This window comes from Heteronotia binoei, chromosome 8 (genome assembly GCF_032191835.1).
Source record: "Heteronotia binoei isolate CCM8104 ecotype False Entrance Well chromosome 8, APGP_CSIRO_Hbin_v1, whole genome shotgun sequence".
Classification (NCBI taxonomy): Eukaryota; Metazoa; Chordata; class Lepidosauria; order Squamata; family Gekkonidae; genus Heteronotia; species Heteronotia binoei.
The window spans coordinates 5,574,490-5,600,285 of NC_083230.1; the positions used below are offsets into that span (position 1 = coordinate 5,574,490).

Sequence of the window (25,796 nt, forward strand, 5' to 3'; positions counted from 1 at the left end):
CAAGAAGCCCAGCGGCGTGGAGAACAGGCAACATGCAGAAGATGCCAAAAAAAAGGGGTTGACGGAAAAGGCAGAAAAAACTGAGATAATGATTAAGTCCAAAAAAAAGAGCAGGAGAACATTTTTCAGGGTCTCACAATCACAGAGAATGTATATTGTGGACCAGAAACAAGGATAAGAGACAGCAGTGCTGAGCAAACAGAGATGTTAAGGTAATGAATGGGATTTGCTCTATTAGCAGGAATGAACTGAATATTAGAACAAAAGAAATGCCCTGCTGAAGCGGATCAGTGGTCCATTTAGGCAAGCAGCCTATTTCACATAGTGGCTAACCACTTCTCTGAAGGTCAAACAATGGGGCATAGAGATTGGGGCCTTTGCCTGAGGTTGCCTCAAGGTACTGATTTTCAAAGGTTTACTTTTTGTGAAATTGGACGTTCCCTTTAGTCACCATGGTTAGTAGCCACTAGGGATGGGCACAGACTAGGAGATTGTGGCTTGGTTCATGAACCAAACCTGCCCGGTTCCTGAATCAGTTCAATGAATTGAACCCAAAATGGTTTGTGAGCCTGTCCAAATGTCAAATGGCCCCCAGGGGGGTAGAGTCTCTAAACTTGCAGGGTGTCTCCAGCTTACTCTTCTCTATTTGTCCTCTTAGGTTTTGTGAAGATCAGACTTTGGGGGTCCAAGTTATGGACCCCTGAAAAAGGTGCTCCCTGACAATGTTTTTCAATGGGCCTTCACACACTGGTTTGGAAGTGTGCAGAACAGGCCCTGGGTGATCGGAATGCCTCCATCTTATGGGGGGTGCCTTCTAAGGACAACCCCTAATTGCCCACCAAATTTTGTGAACATCAGACTTGGTGGGTCTAAAACGGTAAAGGTAGTCCCCTGCGCAAGCACCATATTTTTATCTAAACCCCTCTTGAAGGTGGCAATGCTTGTGGCCACCACCACCTCCTGTGGCAGTGAATTCCACATGTTAATCACCCTTTGGGTGAAGAAGTACTTCCTTTTATCCGTTTTAACCTGTCTGCTCAGCAATTTCATCGAATGCCCACAAGTTCTTGTATTGTGAGAAAGGGATAAAAGTACTTATTTCTCTACTTTCTCCACACCATACATTATCTTGTAAACCTCTATCATTTCACCCCCTAGTCGACGTTTCTCCAAGCTAAAGAGTCCCAAGCGTTTGAACCTTTCTTCATAGGGAAAGTGTTCCAGCCCTTTAATCATTCTAGTTGCCCTTTTCTGGACTTTCTCCAATGCTATAATATCCTTTTTGAGGTGCGGCAACCAGAACTGCACACAGTACTCCAAATGAGACCGCACCATCGATTTATACAGGGGCATTATGATACTGGCTGATTTGTTTTCAATTCCCTTCCTAATAATTCCCAGCATGGCGTTGGCCTTTTTTATTGCAATCGCACACTGTCTTGACATTTTCAGTGAGTTATCTACCACGACCCCAAGATCTCTCTCTTGGTCAGTCTCTGCCAGTTCACACCCCATCAACTTGTATTTGTAGCTGGGATTCTTGGCCCCAATGTGCATTACTTTGCACTTGGCCACATTGAACCGCATCTGCCACGTTGATGCCCACTCACCCAGCCTCAACAGATCCCTTTGGAGTTCCTCACAATCCTCTCTGGTTCTCACCACCCTGAACAATTTAGTGTCATCCGCAAACTTGGCTACTTCACTGCTCACTCCCAACTCTAAATCATTTATGAACAAGTTAAAGAGCATGGGACCCAGTACCGAGCCCTGCGGCACCCCACTGCTTTTTTGTTTATGTTTTTTGCAATATGCTCCTCATAGTCCCTTTTTGCCTGCCTGATCACAGTCTTGCATTTGATTTGCCACAGCCTGTGTTCCCTTTTACTAATCTCACTTGGACTGGTTTTCCACCACTTAAAGGAATCCTTCTTACCTTTTACAGCTTCCATTACTGTGTTTGTTAACCATGCAGGCCTTTTCTTATGCCTGTTTGTGCCTTTCCTAACTTGTGGTATGTATTTTATCTGAGCTTCTAGGATTATAGTTTTAAATAGTCTCCAAGCTTCCCCAAGGGTTTTGACCGTATTTACCTTTCTTTTCAGTTTACTCCTCACATGCCTCCTCATCTCAGTGTATTTACCCCTTTTAAAGTTAAACGTGGTTGTGGCGGTCTTTTTGGACAACCCCCTATTTATACAAACAGTGAAATCAATAACATTATGGTCACTGCTCCCAAGCGGCGCAATCACTTTTACATCTCTCACCAAGTCTTGGGCATTACTTAGGACCAAATCCAGGATCGCCCCACCCCTGGTAGGTTCTGAGACCATCTGCTCCATAGCATAGTCATTGAGAGCATCGAGAAACTCAATCTCTTTCTCTCGACCAGAACACATATTGACCCAATCAATCTGCGGGTAGTTAAAATCACCTATTACGACACAGTTTTTACGTTTAGCCGCTATCTTTAAGCCTTCCATCATATTATAATCGTCCTCTCTCTTTTGATTTGGTGGGCGATAACAAACTCCCATAGTTAAATTTCCTTTTGGGCCCTCTATTTCAACCCAAAGCATTTCTAAAAGTGAATCTAATTCTCTGACCTCAGTCTTACTGGACCGTATATCCTCTCTGACATACAGAGCCACCCCCACCTCCAACCCTTCCCTCCCTATCCTTCCGATATAACTTATATCCTGGAATCACCGTGTCCCACTGATTCTCCTCATTCCACCAAGTTTCTGAAATTCCCACAATGTCTATATTTTCTCCCAACACTAAACATTCCAATTTACCAATTTTACTTCGAACACTTCTAGCATTTGCATACAAACATCTATAATTTCCCAGGCAAGCTAGGCCCGCCACCTTCCTCCTGCCGCCTCGAGACTCTGGCAGATAGTCCATACTGTTTGTCACCATCACAGTGGACAACTCTGGTCTGTTACCCGGTAGAAAAATTGCAGCCAACCCTTCATCTCTTTGAGACGAGTCCTCCCGAACCAGAGACATTTCATCTCCTGTCGGCTTTCCCCCAAGATTTAGTTTAAAAACTGCTCTGCCACCTTTTTGATTTTAAGCGCCAGCAGCCTGGTTCCATCCGGGGACAAGTGGAGACCGTCTCTTTTGTACAGCTCCCACTTGTTCCAGAAAGCATCCCAGTGCCTAACAAACTTAAACCCTTCCTCCTTACACCATCGTCTCATACACACATTGAGACTTCTAATTTGTGCCTGTCTCTCCTGCCCTGCACGTGGAACAGGTAGCACTTCCGAGAAGGCTACCTTTAGTCTCGCGCCTAGCAGCCTAAATTTTTCCTTCAGGACCTCACAACTGCATTTCCCCACATCGTTGGTGCCAACATGCACCACGACCACAGGCTCCTCCCCAGCACTGTCTATCAGCCTATCTACTACACGCGTAATGTCCGCTACCTTTGCACCAGACAGGCAAGTCACCATACGGTCAGTACGCGGTTTCGCCACCCAGCTGTCTACTTGCCGAAGGATAGAATCACCAACTACCAACCCCCCCCCCTTCTCCCCCTGCCCAGGGATGGTTCCTTGGCGCGAAAGGATTCCCGCTCACCAACCGAAGAAGCAGTGAAGTGGCCAAGTTTGCAGATGACACTAAAAAGTTCAGGGTGGTGATAACCAGAGAGGACTGTGAGGCACTCCAAAGGGATCTGTTGAGGCTGGGTGAGTGGGCGTCAACATGGCAGATGAGGTTCAATGTGGTCAAGTGCAAAGTAATGCACATTTGGTCCAAAATTCCCAGCTACAAATACAAGCTGATGGGGTGTGAACTGGCAGAGACTGACCAAGAGAGAGATCTTGGGATCGTGGTAGATAACTCACTGAAAATGTCAAGACAGTGTGCAATTGCAATAAAAAAGACCAACGCCATGCTGGGAATTATTAGGAAGGGAATTGAAAACAAATCAGCCAGTATCATAATGCCCCTGTATAAATCGATGTTGTGGTCTCATTTGGAATACTGTGTGCAATTCTGCTCACCACACCTCAGAAAGGATATTATAGCATTGGAAAAAGTGCAGAAAAGGGCAACAAGAATGATTAATCGTTTGGAACACTTTCCCTATGAAGAAAGGTTAAAACGTTTGGGGCTCTTTAGCTTGGAGAAATGTCGACTACGGGGTGACATGACAGAGGTTTACAAGATTATGCATGGGATGGAGAAAGTAGAGAAAGAAGTACTTTTCTCCCTTTCTTACAATACAAGAACTCGTGGGCATTCAATTAAATTGCTGAGCAGTCAGGTTAAAACGGATAAAAGGAAGTACTTCTTCACCCAAAGGGTGATTAACATGTGGAATTCACTGCCATAGGAGGTGGTGGCGGCTACAAGCATAGCCAGCTTTAAGAGGGGATTGGATAAAAATATGGAGCAGAGGTCCATCAGTGGCTATTAGCCACAGTATATATATATGTGTATGTGGTGTGTGTGTGTGTGTATACATACAAACACACATATTGTCCACTGTGTGACACAGAGTGTTTTGTGTGTGTGTGTGTATACACACACACATATATTGGCTACTGTGTGACACAGAGTGTTGGACTGGATGGGCCATTGGCCTGATCCAACATGGCTTCTCTTATGTTCTTATGACTCACCTTTGAATGCTGACCCAGTAAGCAAAGGGGATGGCACAGATGCTACTCCACTCACCAAAAAGGACCTCCAAAATCTGAAGGAAGACCTCAGATTGTATATAAAAGAGGTGGTATAAGACGTTCTCCAGACAGTGAAAGTGGAGATAGACCAACTAAAGGCAGCCCTTGCAGAAACTAACAAAATGGTGGAATGGGCTACAGAAATCAGCAAAGCAATGGAGACACAACTGAAGAACCTGCAAAGGTCAGATAAAAATCAAATTGATAGACTGATAACTTTGGAAAATAGATGGAGATCTTGCAATCTTAAACTGAGAGGGATGGGAGAAGAGGTGCACTCAAAGGGTGACTTGGCTCTCTATATTTCTACCTGGCTCGGTGGGGCAATTGGGTTGGAGGAGGGAGTTGCACCAGCTATTAAACGGGCTCATCGTCTAGGCCCCTTAGCAAGAGCCTGCTGCAACCGCCCCCGGGATATCCTCATACAATTTCTTTATCCTCGAGACCGGGATAAAATCCTAAGGGAATCTAGAGTGAAAGGCTGTTTGACCCATGAAGGCAGTAAAGTGCAAGTGCTCTTGGATTTATCCCCGGAAGCCCTCTAGAACCGTAAATCACTCAGCCTCATTGCAAACAAACTATTCCAATCCAATATCAGATTTCGCTGGAGCGTGACATCAGATATACACATGTATCGAAATGGCGGCCTACATGAAGCTTCTGACCCCTCATTGGGACTGACTCTGCTGCAAGACCTGGGAATAGACCTGACGCCAGAGGGAAAAGCAGCCCTTATAGACCAGAAATGAAAGGACAGGCTGTGACTATGATTTGCTCATTCATTGATTTGGAACTCTGTATCTTGCTGGAGTGGAGCTATGTACTGCAGAGCACAGCAGAGCAGCAGAAAGGAGAAACTGAGGAGACGCAGGGTGGTCCCGGGTTTGCCTAGATGATCATTGTCATTCTATACAGTTTAATTAATTTACTACTGGGGAGGGAGGGGGGCAGTGGGAGAGTGTATATGAGCAGATGGATGGCTGAAAGTTTATTAAGTAGGCTTAGGCAATTAATTTAGGATAGTGATGATTTGTAAATAAGTATAAATTAATTATATAGGACTCCTGGGTTACATGAAGGGTGGAAAGATCTGATGTAACACAACTATACTATTATGAACAATCTTAGAGGTTTGCTTCTCCGGTGATGCTATTCTTAATTTCTCTATGACAACTCAAATATATGTGTGTGTATATAGTTATAATGGGATGCATAAATGCATGGGCAGATATGAGCAGGGGTATATCTATGAAGAGGCAAAGTGATGTTTGCATGGGGAGATATGAAAGGGAGTGGATGTATAGCAAAAATTGAATGGATGAGTGGAAAGATGAATGAATGAGGGTGTTTGAATAAGTGAACGTCTATGCATATACTGTATATACAAAACATTTGAGCAGCAATCTTTATAATTAATTCAACACCTTTTGAAACCTGAGAACAGACTACGTTATATCACATATGGTGTTAACACAGGAATACTCAGCATTGGTCATATCAATAATTGTACAAGTTGAAATTGTTATAGTTACGGTGTACCTTATTTTCAAGTAATTGTACAAGTTAAAATTGTTATAGTTACTATGTATCTTATTTTCAAGATCCAGCCCCCTTAGAAATAAGACCTAGAGTGGACATAATAGAGGAAGGTTATGTGACTGAATGATACAAGCAGCAGCCCCCGGAGTGCCATACTGCTTCTTAAAGCAATTATATACTGTGCAGGTGTGAGTGGAGTCCATAAGATAAGTGATACAAGTTACAGAGTACAAGGCCTATGAATAAGTGATCAGGCAAAGTCAGGCTTGCCCTACAACTCTGGGAGAGTGGCTGGGAGGAAACGGAAACGTTTTTCTCTAACTACACGAACAGGCCCCTCTAAGCTTTGAATTTTCCTTTTTCAGGTAGGGAAAGTTTGCAATAAATCTTCCCTTTTTCTCTCCTTAAGAGGAGAGAAAGCTCTGAAATTGTCCCAGTAAGGGAAAGTTAGGTTACTGTTACTTGTTTTAGAGTTTGGTTCTATTGATATTTTCTTCTTGTTTTCCATTTTCTCTGTTGGATAGTTGCCACTTTAAGAGGATTTTGCACTATCATAGAGGAGCTAAAATGAATAAAAATGTATGTTTCAAGAAAAAAAAGAATTGACAGCAAATGATAGTGATCAAAGCTCAGGAGCAACCAATAGAGGAAACTTGTTGCCATCAGGCCCTACTTGGGGGGTTCTTGGAAGCATTCGAGAGGCCATGGGTGGATCGCCACATTCACTGCCACTGTCTCTACTTGATAGTTCAGCTAAAAATGTTTTTTGCATGCCCGCATGGCTAGTGTATAGGAGCAGGTGAGGTAGGCAGCTACCTGGGTGCCACCTTGCCTACAGGGTACTCTCAGGCACCCCCTCCCCCTCCCCCCGGGCACGGGCAGGGGGAGTGGTCCGGGGCAGCAAAAACCCCAGCGCCGCCAATTCAGGCCAGCTAATTTCTGTTTCTGTTATGGGCTGATGTTGTAAATGTTAGCCTTGAGGCTTTATTTTGGTATGATATAGACATTTTTAACTAGTTTTATATGGTAATCTTTTTTAAAAGTAGTCTTATAAAGGAACATCTTACCTGGTAATATTTGGGCAGTACAGCATTTTGAGAATTCGGAGCTGCAAGCAACCTTTCCACAGGGACTTCAGTGCTTTGTCAGTAATATTTATGCAACCTGAGATATCCAAGTAGTGAAGGTAAGGGCAGACTACTCCCAAATACTGCATACCGATATCAGTTACCTGTAAGTCAAGCATATTCACTGAAAAAATTAAGGAATTTTTAGAGACTGTCAAACTATGAAGTATATAAAATTATACTTTAAAAGTGAGGTTCATAGAATTAATTTAGAAGAGACCATAAAACTGTATGTTTACTTAAAATGTTGGAATTATTTGGGGCAAATTCTAATCTATGCAGTGTCAGATACATTTTGTGCCTTTTAATACAATGGAAAACGTTACGGTATGACCTGATAATGGCAGTATTGTGAAAATACAAAATCCAACCCTATTCTTAAAGCAGTCAGCAGCTGAGGTCTAGGCTTATTGAAGTCTTTATATACAGCTAATATATTATTATATTGATCTGTAAGGCTATTACTGTATTGCTTTGTCAACAGGCAGTTAGTTCAAGATCATTTCAGAACACTTTCAACATTTGCAAGATTTTCCGCCTGGTGACATATCACTATGCATTAGGGTTGCCAGCTCCTGGTTGGGAAATACCTGGAAATTTTGGAAGCGGAACCTGCGGAGAGTTGGGTTTGGGAAGGACAGGGACTTCAAAAGGGTATAATGCCATTGAGCCTACCTTCCAAAGGGGCCATTTTCCCCAAATTAACTGATCTCTGTTGCCTGGAGATCAGTGGCAATTCCAGGAGACCTCAACCAACCACCTAGAGATTGGTAACCTGACTATTCATGCTAGACTTTTCCAAGACATTTTAAGAAGCCATTAATCCCATCTGTTTTGTGAAGAACAAATGCCACTTAATTTAATTAGATCAGCTCCAAGAATCAGCAAATAATAAAAGAAAAAAACTACATGAAATGAAACAAGCACAAAACAATGAAAGCAAATGAAGACAGGGACAAATAAAGTAATACTCTCCTCAAACAGAAAAGCAAAATTAGTGGGATTCAGTCAGCCGTTTGCACATCCCATGCCCATAGGCAAAAGCTGCCTCTTGGGAGGAGTCAGTAAAGAGGAAAGAGACAAGTTGTTCAGATTGTCCCATTATAGTTGAGAGAATTGGAGCAATATACTGATTTCAGGTGTCATTGTAGAATGGGCAATGCAGCAGAACATGTTAAATAGACTCCACTTTCCCTGTATGACATGGGCAAAGCCATTGAGGGAGCAGGAAACAATGGTATCTGCCTTCCAGAAGTGCTGAAGATAAAAGAGTGCCAGGGCAAAAATTCTCTAATATTTGGAGATCTCAAGGGATCTCAGATAATCTGCTGGTTAAAAACATTTGGCATCTTGAAGAATAACTCGATATTTCTATATCTGAGCCCCGTCTGACTGTAGGACATGGTCTCAGAACAGATGTTTAATTGTTGTTTTTTATCCCCCAGATGCAGTAAAACTTGGGGGGAAAGGCCACACTCCTGGAGTTTCCCCTCAACTCCTCTTAGCAAGGTCGAGTGGTGTCTCTCAGCAAAGATCAAGGGTACTAGACCTACCAGACTGAAGATGAGTTTTAGTCAGTAGGTGGATGCAAGTAGCCACATAGGTGCTTCCAAGCAGATCAGCCTGGCTTCTAGCCAGAGGGCATTTGGAATATCAAAATGGGAGAGAAAACCAGTTAAAGAATCCATCAGTTTTATCCAAAGGCCTATTTTTGCCAGAGCCACACATTATTTCCTGGCAATAAGAAGCTTTTGGGATTGAAGAAAAAAGAAATAGGCATAGTTGTTCCAGGATTAATTTCATTAAGAGAATTACTTCCGGCCCTTGATAAAGACTCTATTTTGTTTGTCGAAACAGCTGTAGGGCAGCAGAGACCTTGGACAATATTATACAAGCACTTTTCAGTCTGCTGGGGGCGGGTGAGATTGATGGACTTTAGAACCCCTTTTTGAAGACTTTACTGCCTCTGTGTATAGGTTTAGAAAGAATATATATGTTTTCTATGGTTTCAATATCTTTGTGACTGATTAGTGTGTGCCTTTAAGTATACTGCAAATCGTCACTTATTTTGTTCCCGGCTTTTCTGCTTACTGTTCCAGGGGAAAGGCAAAAGGAACTTAAATTTTTTCATTCGGGTCTTTGGGGAAGGCAACTGCAAGACTTTGATATTTTGTTGTCTGTTTAGGATCTGCAAGTCTTCTGGGTGGTTTTGTGAAGCCTCAGCTAGAGCTGGCCTAGACACTCCTCCCAGAAAGTTCCTGCAAGATAAGCCTTCCTATGAGCTTTCAAGTCCCAGCAACCTCAGGGAGTCAGCTTAGTGTACTGGTTAGGAGCATGAACTCTAGTCTGGGAGAAAAAGGTTTGATTCCCCAAATCTCCACATGCAGCCAGCTGGGTGACCTAGGGTTAGTCACAGTTCTCTCAAGAGCAGTTCTCTCAGAGCTCTCTCAGACCCACCTACCTCACAGAGTGTTGGTTGTGGGCGAGGAAGGGATGGCTGCTCTCAGGCTTTGAGTGAAGGTTGGGGTATAAATCGAATCTCTTCTCCTCTTCTTTCTTCTTTGGAGCTGGAGACCATAGAATAGGCTGCCTCTGATCAGTGGGATTTAGGTCCATACTCAATGGTTGTGTAGTTCCCAAAAGGAACCAGAAATGCCACGTGTTCTGGATCCCAGTTTCAGAACCAGTTGTGGCAGCTCCTTCAGCTCTGGATGGGATCCTTTTCCTCCACCATAAAAATTCTGATTAGGGGCTTTTTCTGTTTTTTTCCATGATAAACCTCACTGAGTTGTTCCTTACACTATAGGATGACCTCTAATTTGACAGTTTTAGCAGATTTGACCACCAGTGGCAACTCTGAGGAGGAGTAGCCTTCTCCCTTACCTTACCAGGGGAAGCTTCAGTTGAGCAGGCCCTCCACAGTGGATGGAGCTGAGGGTCTGCAGAGAATGATAGCCCCACTTCAGCGACTTGGATTGGCTTTGAAATGGACCATTGGTCACACACCTTAGTTCTAACTCAAGACCAGGCACAGGCTGACTCCCTTGGCTCAGCAAATATCATCTCAGCCTACGTTGAGCATCCTGTTCCTTTTGGGTTCCCTAGGGCTGTATGATTTCTAGCACTGAGTTGGTCCTGTGAGCGAGCACCCATGTGAGAGATCTGTTTTGGCTAATTCTTCCCTAACAGATATCAGTATTAGTGAAATGTCATTGGGATCTTTCAAGCTTAATTGGGATTTTCAAATTGGGTAGTATGATATTAATAATAATATATGTTTTCTTACTCTCTCCATTCCATTTTGGGTCCTATGTTAATTGTTTATTGATTTATAAGTGTAACTGAGACTTTGTTGTATTTTGACCCCTGAAGAAGCCCTCTGCAGGTCGAAATGCATCCGGTCATGTGCATTTGTCACTTTGATGATTTTATGAGGCTTCATTTGGGCTTTTACAAGGTTTTATATGTTTTTGTAATAAACATGTACTTTTGTCTATAACTATTGATGTTTTTAACCTTTGGCCCCTTAGTATTCTAAACTTCCTTTGGAAGTTTTCACTTGGTTGATTTAGTTTATGTTCCCCTCTCTTTGTGGTTAGGATACTACTGAAGCCAGCACCAAGGATGAAGAGTTTGTAGGTGTTCCTGGATGTCCCCTTTTCAATGAAGGCCCAGGATGCCACTGTTGCTTGATCAGCCTTATATAATTTACAGCTGGTCAAACAACTGGTTCCCTATCTCACTTCCCAGGACTTAGCTGCAGTGATCCATGCAATGGTCACTTCCAGACTGGATTATTGTAAGTTGCTCTGCGTGGGCTGTCCTTGAACTTGACCTGGAAACTGCAGCTAGTGCAGAATGCAGCAGCACCTGTGCTGATGGCAACACCTGTGTGGGCTCACGTTCAACCAGTGCTGCACCAACTGCACTGGCTGCCAATAGAATACTGAATCCAATTCAAGGTTCTAGTGTTAACTTTCAAAGCCCTATACAGCCAGAAACCTGCATATCTTCTGGACCATCTCTCCCTATAAACGCCTCACAGAGTGTTATGCTCAACTGATCGACATCTTCTAGCTATTCCAGGTGCCATGCTTTCTGGCGCCCAAGGCGAGGTCACCACCACCGCTGCCTCTGCTGTGGCTAAGGTCTCTGCCTCCTCCTTCTGAGGGGCTGGGGCAAAATTCTTTTCCCACTGCTGAGCTGACAGGTCGTTTTTCTAGAGTCCCGTACTCAGATCGCTTATGTGTTTGTGGGTCTGGAACTGTAGAAACACTTGGCCATTTCTATTATTTTGTCATCAGTGGTCGATTCCTAGATCAATTTGGATAGCTCCTGTTCTTACCAAACATCAATTGCCAACTGAACTTTGGGTGGTCCCCTATTTGTTGGCAGATATTGATCCTGAAACCACCTATTTTGTTGCAAAATTTTTACTGATAATTTCATTTGTAAAATGACAAAAATCTGGATTGATCTGATTGTAGCAGAATCTGGTATATATTTAGCTAACATAATGGTTTTAGGTTTACTTAACTGAATGACAGGTTTTATTAGAAATTGCTGTTTTAATATTTTATTCACTTTCGCCATTAATTTTTGCTATCTCACCAAAGCCTCCTGAGTAAGCTAAGCAGTCATGAGATAAAAGGATGAGTCCTCTTATAAATTAAAACAGGACAGTAAAAAAAGAGTAGGAATAAATGGAAAGTTAAAACAATGGAAGGAAATACTATTGGGGCTGGTGCTATTTAATTTGTTCATAAATTATCTGTAACTGTGTGTGAGGGTGTAATAACCAATTGTGCAACTGAGAAAATTATTCAGGATTGGGGTTGGACACAAACCCATTCACGAATCAAAGTTCATTATGAATTTTGGCCAGTTTGTGGTTTGCAAACTGAAGTTCATGGTAGGTCTACAAACTTTCCAGTGGTTCATGGTGGTTAATGAATTGACACATTTCCAGACAGACTCTCTGCTCAACCATAACGTTTGCCAAACTTCAAAGGCAGGGTGAGGTTCCCTGTGCATTTGATGTACTTGCAGGGATCCATTCTACACACTTTTGAACCAGTGTCTGGCATTTTCTCCAAAAGTACTTTCCTAGGGGCATCATCTTTTGAGGGGCATAGCTTGCCCTCCTAAACCTAATCTGCACATAACTTGGGCATGTAGAGGAGCATTGCGGGGGGGAGGTCTCTGGTAGGTTGATATCTCTAGCTTGCACAGGGTCTATACACTCCTGAATGTGTGCCTGTCATTTCATCAGAAAGCACTTTCCTGAGGGCAATTTATTTTGGGGGAGGGGATCTTAACTCAGACCCTGTAAATCCAATCCTCACCAAACTTGGGAGAGCAGATAGAGGCGAGTCAGCCAGAGACCCTCTTCAAGTTTGGTGTCACCAGCAATCTGTAGCGGGGGGGGGGGGGGGATTTCTATCATGTCACAAACCTCATGAACTAAACCAGTATGTTTGATACTTTAAAAGTTTGTGATGGTTTGTGGCTCATAAGCTAGGCATGCCACAAACTGAAACAAACTACATTTTCCCAGTTCATACCAATCCCTATTCAGGATGGTGAAAACCAAGTCTGACTGTGAAAAGCTCCAAAAGCGTCTCCACAAATTGTATGAGTGGACAAAGATGTGGCAAATATAAGTGTAAACCAAGTGAGTGTAAGGTGGACACTGAAAAAACAGGATGCTTACCTGTAACTGATAATCTTCAAGTAGTCATCTGTGCAGCCACACACATGTGTACTGTGCCGGCTCTGAACTCCTTTTGGAAGCTTTCAAAGGTAATCAGTCTTTTGGGCAGGCTTTCTCCTCCACTCTGGGGAGCAGGCATTGTCTGTGCATGCCTAGAACTAAGGAGAAATTCGCCACCTGCTGAACTCTTTCCATCTGCCACCAATAAGTCTCTTCAACTAAAAGTAAGTGACCAAGAGAATCCAACAGTGGGGAAAGTTGGGCAGGTGTGCATGACTGCACAGATGACTACTCAAAGATCATCAGTTACAGGTAAGCAACCTGCTTTTCTTTTTTGTGGTCTCTGTGCAGTCCCACAGATGTGTGACAAGCAAGCTGGAATCAACCCAGATGGTGGGTGCTGGTAGCTAAGACCCCAAAAGCCTAGAAATAACATAAAACAATTAATGAAAATAATACAGAACGTAGTATGTCACCTTTCGGTTCACCAGGAAAAATCCAGTTGGCATCACTGGAAGATGGATCAAAGGACTGCTGAAGGAGGCATCGTATCTGGCTCTGTTGTTCAAGGCACAGTGGAAAGTGAAGGTCAAAGTATTCAACCAAGTGGGAGATCAACATATATCTTCAACAGGGCACCAGCCAAAAACACTGTAGATGTAGATGCAGCCCTTCTAGTGTGAGCTTGAGGAGGGACAGGTAAAGGCTGCTTACTAACTCACAGTAAAGTTGAATAGCAGATGAGATCCATTTAGACAGTCTCTGGGATGAAATCTCATGACTCTTAATGGGGTTAGAGTAGGATATGAATGGGGGGGGGGAGGGATTGAAGACAGACAAACAAAGAGAGCAATACAATAAAAATTTCTTTTACAGGTGAACAAAAGGGCGTAAACAAGAAACAAAGGCACAGAGACAAAGGCTGAGGAGAGCAGATGAGGAGGTGCAAATGGTGCAGAGGTTAAGAAGGAAATGAGTGGGTGGCAGCTTTCTCCTCAACTCCAGGCATGCACAGTCAATGCCTGCTTCTCAGAACGGAGGAGAAAGACTGGGGATTAGCTCTGAAAGCTTCTGAATGGAGTCCAGCATAGGTGCAGTCCCCATGTGTGGGACTGCACAGACACCATGAAGAAGATCAAGAAATCCCAACTTCAACTATATATTAGTGGGATCTGAGTTTCTGCGACTGAGAGGGAAAGAGAGTTTGGTGTTGTAGTGAATAGGCTCAATGGAATTGTGTCAATCCTAGTGTGCCTCAGCAGTAAAAAAGGCAAAGTTTATGTTGGGAATTAATACAAAAGGGACTGAAAACATAATGTCCCTATATGATGTGGCCTCCTTTGGAATCCTGTGTACACTGCTGGTCACTGTATCTAAAAAAGGACACTGCAGAGCTGGAAAAGGTAAAGAAGAGAGCAACCAAGATGATCGTGGGGTTGAAGCACCTGAAGAGTCTGAGACTTCAATTTAGAAAAGAGATTACTAAAGCGGGCATGAAAGAGATTTATAAAATTATACATCGGTTAGAGGGAGTAAACATATCTTTTTCTCCCTCTCCCAAAATACGAGAACTTGAGGGCATTCAGTGAAGTTGCGGGGCAGTAGATTTTCAGAATGAACAAAAGAAAACATAATGATGTGATTAAAATGCGGAATTCGCTGCCAGAGGATATAATTGTGGCCACGAGTATAGACAGCTTTAAAAGGGAATTAAATTGTTGACGTGTATCTCTGGTTATTAGCAATGGAAACTAAAGGGAACATTCACATTCAGAAGCAGTAAACCTTTAAATACCAGACCAGGAGGCAACACCAGGGAAAGGCCTTAGCCTCTATGTCCTTTTGTTGGCCCTCCTTAGTAACTTGTTGCCCATTGTGTGAGACAGGATGCTAAACTAGATGGACCACTTGTCTGTTCCTAACATACTACTGGTCCAGGTCTTGCAGGCTGTCAGCTCTCTCCTTAGTAAAAAATTATTTGTCGTTTTGATTTGTGAATAGCTCCATCCTTGAATATTCAGGGTTCTGAGTGATATACAACAATTATAAATACAGCAAGATAAAACAATTCAACAATTTAAATAAAAACAATTCCAACAATTAGTTTTCTAATTTAGCCTTCTCGTCTTTCTGGATCTCAGCTAAGCTCCTCCTTACAATCAAGTTAGAGGGTTTTCTCTCCATTTGTCTTAAAGACACAGGTCTTTTCTGGGCCAAAGCCCCATGGCTTGCCTAGCAATTAGTAGACTTTAAAAATAAAACCATATTTTGTTTAATGTTAAAAGTGCAATCATAGTTTAATTTGGATTTTTAATAGTGCATTAAATCCTCACTTACTTATGCATTAGTGGACTATACCACTGCGTAGTATGTACTATTTGTTGCTGTATGTATTATCCTGCTATGTAATCTGTGCACTGCATAACATATCAGTACTTATGCTTCATTTCAGCTTTGTCTCAGATTTCTGCAGTTCCACTCATATTATATTGCTTATTGGATATTTTATTGATTGCACTGAGTTATGCTATGTAATCTGTCTTGAGTCTCAGTGAGAAAGGGAGACTATAAATAACATAAATAAATGAAATTAAAATACTTACCCTGGGACATCCAACCATACTAAGGGAGGTAAGTTTGTGACAATTGAATGCCAAATGTTTTATTGATTGATTTGACAACTGCTGGCAAAAAGAGAAATCCATGTAGTCTAGATGTTTGACATCCATACAGAATCGCTAGAACACAAGTCACAAAAACCAAAATAAACCTCAAATGATTTACTCATGGTAGTTTAGTTTCATTAAGTTTTATATGTTCTGAAAACAACTGACCAATCTTCCTCCAAAAGTGACACTGGGAAATGTATTTTTCTCATATTTAAATAGATAGAAATAAAATTATTAGTAGAATTATTATAATTACAATCTGAGATACACATGTGCTCCATATGTATATACTGCTATATCTCTCAAGAGTTGCTTCCAACAAAAATCTCAAAGTATTTCTGGATTTACTTTATTAATTTATATATAACTTCTTCAAAAAGTTCATCATGAAAGATAAAAAAATTAAAATATGTATCAAGAACTGTAGTATAAAGAATATAAAATATACATAGTATAATGTATTTACTATAGTATAAAGAATATAAAATATACATAGTATAATGTATTTACTATAGTATAAAGAATATAAAATAAGATGATAAAAATTTAGAATGACATTTCAATCATCTGTATAAAGCTACATCCAGAAAAAAAATCTCAACATTGGCTGGGATGAGACAATTCATAAATTTAAATAATAACAACAACAACCAAAACCAAGTCACTAAAGGACTACCTAAGATAAGAATCCTTCATCTCTTTCCAAAAATTTGGACACTACTGACAGAATGAAGAGAAATAGCGATTACACCTCTTCCACCCATTATCAGCATATCCCCACATCAAATAACATGGCTAGTTGTCCACACAAGTCCCACGACCCCAGGAATAAACCTTTTTGGGATCAGAAAGGTCTGCTGAGAGGAAGAGACCATGGGAGAAAGAGAGACAGTTTTTGTGCCAGTGGATTGCTGCCTGGATCCAACCATAACTCATGTATTGACTGAGATTCAAAAAAGTTTTAGTGGACTACAGGGAATATATAATCTACTGTAGTGGACAAGATCTGTATTTTAAATCATAATCTATCTTCACATTATGAGCTTTGTAAATCCTGACTTTAAAAAAATACAGCAGACTAATATCTGTAGTAAGGAATATTCCTGTTTTAATAAATACTGGTTACAAAATTTAACTAGGAACAGGGCCAGTTTTCTTGGAGTCTAACACAGCAAAATGTTTTAGTTGGAAGTAACTATATAGAATTATCATTGCAGTTGTCAAGTATGATATTATACACATGTAACTAAAATGCAGGATTATTTTAGAACTTTTTACTAATCCATACATCAGCAGTTGATGGCGTTTTGAATGCCCCACATTAAGAAAGTGCGTTATCACAACTTCCTTAGATTCCATTTTGTACATCAGATCAGTTTGTTGGAAAATAAGTGGCTCAAAAGTTTTCAATCCTGTACAAACCACTATTCCTGAAGCCAACGCTCCTTACATCTTCAGAGGAGGCTGACAGTAAAGTCCTGAATAGATTTTAGTCTGTTGGAGGTTAATGAGTTCAAAAAGGCATAACTCTGTAAAATTTCATTTTTTATTCAGGGACGAACCAATAACTTAGTGCTTCCTTAAAGCTCTGTACTCCAGTACATTGTATTGGTGTGATCCTCTTAAAGTAATAAAATATCAAACAGGGTAAGTTGTCCTCAATGTCCAACACAAGACAATCAAGAAAGATTAAAATACTATTATCCAACTATGATTCATTCTGTTCTACTAGGAAACAAGATCTTCTGTCTTGTACAATCAGCTATTATACTGAGAGTCCAGGGTGGTGTAGTGGCTGAAGTGTTGGACCAGGACATGGGTGAACCAGGTTCAAATCTACACCCTGCCATGAAGCTCATTGGGTGACTTTGAGTCAGTCATTGTCTCTCAGTCTAAGCTATCTCACAGGGGTGTTGTGAGGATGAGACAAAGGCGCAGAAAACAATGTATGCTGTCCTGAGTTCTTTGGAGGAAAGGCAGAATAAACATGTACCAGATAAATAATATTGTGAAGTGAAAAAAGTCACTATACCGAGAAAACAGTGGCTGTTTCTTAGACATGCTGATCAGCTTTGGGGGATCAACAAGGTGGAAGGACAATTATTAAACACTGTATACTGAATAAAACTCCACACAGCTTCTCTTAATGCTTCTGATGACTGAATGAAAGCTTAGAAGGCTGTATAATGGCTTCCCATAAATAAGACAAGATGTTTGCATTACCACATGGCCCCCCCCCCCCTTAAGTTACATTGAGCCCACATGAAGGCATGCTGGGAACTCCATTCTTCATTGCACTGGAAGGAATAATTTTTACCATCAGAAACTTGCCTATAAATCTCCATGTGCATAGTGGTAGCAAAATCAATTCAGTCTCAACCCTAGGGTGCTGTTTACAGAGAACAATTCCTACAATAATATGTGGCTCTAGAGTCATGAATGGTCTCATGAGGACATGATCAGTATTTGCTGCTTTGGAACTTTTCTGTTTCTGGGGCACAAAGTGATGACTATTGAATGGCAAGCAAGGTTTTTGGCATTTCTGATAAGCAGCAATCATACATTTCTGCTGCAAGACTTTGCTTTTTCTTAAATGGAAGAAATCATTTGATTAATTAAAACATCAAAAATTTAACCTACTTTCATGAGTCTTGGAAAGCCCTCTGCTTTGATTCCTAATATGCATGACTTTTGAGCTGTTTTCCTTCCCTTTCTCTCAGAATCTGTCCCTGTTCCTTGTGCTAGTCTTCAATGTACTCCACATACAATGATATAATATTAAATACTATTTCTATTACATATTGCAAAGACAATTCTGTCTGCAATCTGTTGTTCGTACAAAAGGCTGCCTACAATCCTTTTATCAGGATCCTCCTGGGATTGCCAAAACACATTGATCCATTAACAACAAAGATAAACTTGCTGCTGCATATACTGTAGACAGAGGTGTAAAACTCATGGCCCAAGGGCCAGAACCGGCCCACCAAGAGCTTTAATCAGGTCCACAGTTCTCTTCCTCCACTCCCTTCCCTGCCTGTCCTTACCCTTTCAAGATCAAGCTGCAGGAAACAGAGGACAGGGCTGCCTTCATTGTCACTGGCTTCTCCTTTGGGTGCCATTACAACACAGAAAACGTTGCAAAGAAAATGCAGAGTGAATTTTCCATTCCCAGAGTAGCCTGTCTGTGCCCAGAGACCTTAATGGAAAATTCATTCTGCATTTTCTTTGCAACTTTTTGTATGCAATGGAACAGTTTGCTCCCCCTCCCCAATACCTGTATGATTTAGTTTGGTCCTACTGGGTGGAGCATTTGTTTCAGTTTCCAGTTTTGTATGTTAAGTACAAAACCCACAGCTTCAGCTGTCTCCTTGCATATGGCTGATGTTTGGAACCAGCTTGTCTCTGCTGAATGTACCTGAGAATGGGTGGCTGAGTGAGTGCTCTAACCTGGGATCCCACAGCCATTACACTTGGAGAACCACAGGCACTCCGAGTAGACGGGGTGAGGAAGAGAAGCTTGCAGTGTCCAGCCATTTCATGTCTTCCTAGGCTCAGAGCATTTTCTATTTTTTAGTTTCTATTTTTAGTTTTTGCGGTGGTCTTGTACTTTTTGTGATGTTTTACTTTTTAAAAATTGCATTGCCAAATCTCATTATTCCCCCACCTCTCCATTTTAGGCAGGCATCTTTTAAAGGTGTGTGTGTGTGGGGGGGAGGTTTGGGACCAACCACAGTTAAAATATAGAGTTCTACAAGCTCAAGGAACTTGTTTTGCAGAGAAATACTAGTTTTAACACACACATATCCTCCTAATATGGGGCAACCAAAATTATTATCTCAAACCAACCTGTAAAAAACCCTGAAACCCTGGAGAGCTACAGTCACTCTGAGTAGACCTGGGGGAGCTTGCAATGCCTAGCTATTTTATGTTTTCCTAAGCTCAGAGCACTTTATATTTTTAGTTTACATTTTTAGTTTCTGCTGTAGTACTTGTGCTTTTTCTTGATATTTTGTTTTTAAAACTGCATTGGCAAATCCTACTATTCCCCACCCTTTCCATTTGAGGCAGGCATATTTTAAGGGGGTGGGGAGAGGGTTGGGAGGTGTCAGTTCCAAAGACTGTTAAAGAAACAAAATATAGCAAGAATGTTCTTATGTTCTTATGACCCCGCCCAACAAAGTCCCATTTATGTCAGATCCGGCCTTCATAACAAATGAATTCGACACCCCTACAATAGACACAGTTCTACTGCTTAAAATGCATTTGTTGATGAACAAACATCAAACTGTCAATGAGAACAAATGAGAGAGCATCAGGTTGCGGTTCCTTTTGAAAGCTTAAACCACCAGAGGATGAGGTTGAACCTGTGGAAAAGCTCAGCTCTTGATGGAAAGTTTTCTCCATGCAAAAGGCAGCACCAACTTCTCAACCATTTTTTCTCTTTTCCTCCCTTTTCTTGCTTAGCTGTTTCCTTTTTTAAAAAGTGTACACTATTTATCTGTATATCTTACAGTCTTTTCAGTTTTCATATGTCCTGCTTGTGATGAGAGATGGAAGCAAGCCTTTAATCATGCATATGTCCTGCCTGGCAAAATGTGGCACATTGAGCATATTGTGTTGTTAGAGCTAGCACATTCAGATATGTGCCTCAGCTTAACTCCCTCCTTGAGGAGGGGTAGATTTAGTGGAACCTGTGGGCATACTTATGCAGGTCATAGATGTGAATATGAAGCTGGAGACTTGTTCCTGCATCCTGCTGTCTATAGACAGAGTGGGGGCTGGGTTAGGAACCCATTGTAAACTCAGTTCTAGGTATATTCCTCGCAGTTGAGTTAAAAAATCCCCACAATAATGCCTTCCTACTTTGCACCAAATTTTAAAGTACTTCCAAGGTTTTGTTTTTCTTGCTGCAGATCAGGTTATTCAGGGTTAGTTTTTTTCATGCTTAAAGAATGCACTTAAAGCTCGTCTCCATTTAGAGCTGTATGCATTTGAGTTACTGTACTTTGTGATCCTGAGATTTTGTGAGTTGTTTTTATGACTGATGTATTGATTTATTTCCTTCAGATTTTTGCTCTATTTTTCATAAAGTTTTATAGCTTTCCCCCCTTTCCTTTTTTAATGCCCATTTTTCAGCTGAACACCAAAGTAGAATCATGTCCACTGCTAGTCTGCTAGAATCCTTGCCCTGAATTGTCAGATTGCCCATCTCCTAGCCACCAGAATTTATCAGAAAGGTTTGCAGATTGGCTCATTTTGTGGATTCCTATCCATTTCTCACAAAAGTCCTCAGCAGTCTGGAGACTATGTTGCTGAGTATAACTTTATTTTTTAATTTATTTTTATTTATTTAATAGGCTTATATTCCGCCTTTTCCTGTTACGGGCTCAAGACGGATCACAACATATAAAAACAGCAATAAAACCTACATATCAAAGTTAAAACACCAGTTTAAAGTTAACAGTAAAAACAATAAATAAAAAGCACCATCAGCAGACAGGGCACAGCATATCAATAACCAGTTGCACTGTAATAAGCATGATGTTACCACAAGGGAGGCCAAATGATGGAATAATAGGATGCCCGCTGCCTCAACCATAGGCCCGGCCGAACAGCTCCGTCTTGCAGGCCCTATGAAATGGCAGTAATTCAGGTAGGGCCCGGATCTCCACAGGGAGCTGATTCCACCAGGCAGGGGCCAGGGCTGAAAAGGCCCTGGCCCTGGTTGAGGCAAGTCAGACGTCCTTAGGGCCAAGGGTGGTCAGGAGGTATTGTGTAGCCGACCGCAATGACCTCTGGGTATATGGGGAAAGGTGGTCCCTCAGATATGTTGGTCCCAGACTGTGTAAGGCTTTAAATGTCAGTACCAAAACCTTGAAGCGGATCCGGTACTCAATAGGTATAAAACTCTACTCACATAAGACAATAAACATCATGGTCTGTAATGTAAAAATGTTTCCTTTTATCTGTATTTTAATTTTATTATACATATTTAAATCAATACATACTTTATTATGAAATATTAATAAATGCAATAATAAGTAAAGCAAACAGCAGATATCATCACACAGATTAAGATACTCAGGATATATATTGTAATTACTACCATGTGAAAAGATGAGGTAAGTATAAAAGTTTATTGAGATGAGTCACTCATAAGTGGGTTTTTCAGGTCATATGTAAATTTAAAAATAACCAAGAGTGATAGGAGCGATTGGAAGGGAGAATATTCTGTTCCAACATGAAATTTAATACATGGGCCCACATAGAAATAAATTTATTATAATTTCTTCCCGAATCAGTGTAATTATGATTCACTACCATTGAAATTTTGTGCCTTATGAATTTGTCCATGATTTTGTCATACCAGACTGATATGGAGGGAGAGGGTGGAGATATCCAAGCTGAAGCGATTGTGAGATGGGCTGTGGCTATGAGAATGATAATCAAGTTCTTATGTAAAAAGAATTGGAGATCATCATCCCAGAGGTTCAAGAGCATTAATTCTGGTGTCATCGGAAGTGGCTGTGAAGTAATTATGGAAATTTGTTGTGTAACCTCATGTCAAAATTGGTGTATTATTGGACAATCCCACCAGCAGTGCAGATAAGTATCCATAGATCCACAGTTTTTCCCAGCATATGATTCATTTGATAAAGCCATCTGTGGGAGAGGTACCAACGTGAGATAGTTTTTAAAAACTGTATTTGAATGCTAAAAACTATCTCACATTGGTACCTCTCCCACAGATGGCTTTATCAAATGAATCATCAGATCAGTCCAATATGCTGGGGAAAACTGTGGATCTATGGATACTTATCTGCACTGCTGGTGGGATTGTCCAATAATTCTTTTTACATAAGAACTTGATAATAAATAAAAAGTTTGGGAAGATGAAACATTTTACAAGGTGGATGTGATCCGGCAGGGAAAGGTGAAACAAATTCCATTCTTTTAGTTGGTCAGTAACTGTAGAGTGTAACTTATCAAAGTTTTGCTTGAAAATATCATCCAGTTTGATAGGATTTTCAACCCCCAAATGCCACCACATGAAGGAACACCAGCTATAGGAGAAGGATTGCTTGATAGCAGATGTTATCTCAGAAGGTAAGGAGATCTGGTAAATTTCAGATTTGGAGAAATTAATGTGAAGACCAGAGATGTTTCCAAATTTGTTGAGAATCTTTTGAATTTCTGGCAAGGATCAACAAGGATCAGATATATATATAATAAGAGATCATCTGCATACAGGCTAATCTTATGTTCTCTTTCTCACAGCTTAATTCCAGAGGAGACAGCTTAATTCCAGAGGAGACAGCTTAATTCCAGAGGAGACAGCTTAATTCCAGAGGAGTTCCTCAGCAAGTGGTTCTATGGCCAGAGCAAACATCAGAGGAGATAGCAGGCATCCTTGCCTTGTACCTCTCATTGGATAAAATGTATAGGAGTTATACCCATTAATTCTCACTCTAGAAAAGGGATGACTATATATGGATTGGAAGGCTTGAAGGAAATTTGGGCCAAAACCCATCTTCTTCAGTAAACACAACACATAAGGTGCTTCCACTGAGTCAAACGCCTTTTCAAAATCGATTGCGAAAACCACTGATCCTTGTTTGGAAGATTTACTATACTCGATTATATTAGGAGTATGGTGGATGTTGTCTGTCAGTTGTCTGCCAGGGATGAAGCCAGTCTGGTCAGAATATAGTCATTGACTAACTTTTTTCATACTATTAACTAGTATAGATGTAAAAAATTTTGCATCATTATTTAATAAGGCAATCGGTCTATAAGAAGCCAGATCCAGCAGATCTTTTTTTCTTTGTTTTGGAATGACCATGATCAAGGATTCTTTCCAAGAGGCAGGAAGTAAGTCGCAATGAAGAACATTATTACAGATAGTTAGCAGGTGTTCCGCCAAAGAGAGATTAAATGTCTTATAGACCTCAGCAGGTAGACCATTGACACCAGGTGATTTATTGATTTTTAGATTTTTAATTGTAGATTTCAATTCTTCCAATGTGATGTCAGCATCCATTGTGTCATTATGAGCTTGAGAAAGAAACTTAAAACAACCCTTTGAGGATAAGTACACCTTATGTCATCTGGAGCCAGGTTAGTTTAACTATATAACTTTTAATAGAATTTTGCAAATGTAGAACTAATGTCTTTAGGTGAAAACTGTAAGATGCCTTCTGGATTTTAATGGAATGAACTGTAAAGGAGTGTTTCTTGTCTCTGCCTTGCCAAATGAGTAACTTTGTATACTTTCCCAAGAGTTGCCAGCAGCATTGTTTTAGAAATATATATATATATATATGCGCACTTCAAAAGTATCAGTGGAAAAATCAGATCACTAATTTAAAAGATAACAGAGAACTCTTATTTGTCTATGTCCACAAGAACAACGGTGGACTATAGACAAAACACTAACCGTACTTTTAAAGGGACTCAGAGGATCCAAACTCCCTCCCTCCACAATCTAAGCAAAGGTGAACAGTAACAAAAACCATCATAAAGTTGCAACAAATGAATCAAAGTGTAATTTCTTTCAAAGAGATCCAGGGCTGGAGTGCTGAAAAGAGGCTCTTGCTTCCATTAGATCGAAGAGAAGATTTTAAAAGTTAGTCTGGGGTAGCAGGAGGTAATAAACGTCGTTTGACAGAGCGTCTGTTTCTGTCAGTGCCATCATGAATTTGAAGAGCTTGAAGCAGATCATAACCGGTGTCCTCATCTGAGACGAAGAAGCTCTTCCCCTGATGAATCACCAGGAGCTTGTCATCAGGAAGCCATTTGTAATGAATGTTCGCCACAAGCAGTTGAGCAGTAACAGCTTTTAAAGAGCTTCTGATCTGCAATGCTTCTTGCGGAATTTCTGAGAAAACTAGAATAGGCACCTCTTGAAATAAAATATGACCCAGTTTCCTTGTTTCTTCCAATATACGATTGTGGATTTTCCAGTCTACAGAATGTACTAGCAGGTCTCTGGGACCTTTTCAATTGGGGCTGAGCTTTGCCGATTCTGAAGGCTCTGATAATAAAAGGAGTTGCAGATTCAAGAGATAGGATCGTAGCAAGCCAGTCTGAAATAAAGCGTGTTAAATCTGTATTAGATTCTGAGCCCTCCAGCAGACTTCTGAATTTAAGGTTCAGTAGTTTAGACTGGGACTCCAGAGAGATCAAACGCTCCTTAACAAGCTGATTGGATGTCTTCAAATCCTTAACTTTCTGCTTTGAAACATGCCCCATACAGAATGCAGTCTCCGTGGTTTGCAGTGTTTTTGACAGCAAAGTTTGAATAGCTTTTAACTGATCTCTTATTGGCTGGATCAATGTGGACATCTGATTTTGGATCCGCAGCTCTAGATTTTCAAAAAGTGTCAGTAGATCTTGTTTTTTCAAAGCCATTTCCACTAGAACAGTAATTGCAGCAGGATCCGTCATTTTAATGGTGTCAGGGCTTTCAGGCATGAAATTGACACACAGATCCCGATGACAGGGTGAAGGCCATAGAAGCTTTCAGTGGTGTTTTTTGCAAAGCAGCTACAACTCCAGAGTTTCCCCCCATATTTTGGTGAAGAAGAAGATGACATTGGATTTATATTCCATCCTCCACTCAGAGTGGCTGACAATCTCCTTTATCGTCTTCTCCCACAACAAACATCCTGTGAGGTAGGTGGGGCTGAGAGAGCTCTGTCAGAAGCTGCCCTTTCAAGGACAACCTCTGTGATAGCTATGGCTGACCCAAGGTCATTCCAAAAACTGCAAGTGGAGGAGTGGGGAATCAAACCCAGTTCTCCCAGATAAGAGTCCATGCACATAACTACTACACCAAACTGGCTCTCTATGGTTAAGGTTTTGTCAGTTCGATTAGTAGTAAAATATTAATCTGCTGTGAGGGGGTGAGGAGCAAGGAATTCAAGCAACTGCCATCTCCCAGTGTCGCCATGGAGACCTTTTTTATACATATTATACATTTATTATACATATTTAATAATCATATATTCATGATTAAAATGTTCATTTTCTGAAAGGAAGACTGAGA

General features: G+C 41.0%; 1 protein-coding gene across 1 annotated transcript in view; it reads right to left on the minus strand.

Moving 5' to 3' along the window:
- FBXL13 (F-box and leucine rich repeat protein 13) overlaps positions 1-25,796 on the minus strand; it is a 253,544-nt gene that overhangs the window by 608 nt on the left and 227,140 nt on the right. Inside the window, exons 19-20 of the mRNA XM_060246072.1 lie at positions 15,683-15,817; positions 7,307-7,470 (exon numbers count right to left, since the gene is read on the minus strand). Of these exons, the coding sequence (XP_060102055.1) occupies positions 7,307-7,470; positions 15,683-15,817 (299 nt within the window). The remainder of the gene's footprint in view (positions 1-7,306; positions 7,471-15,682; positions 15,818-25,796) is intronic.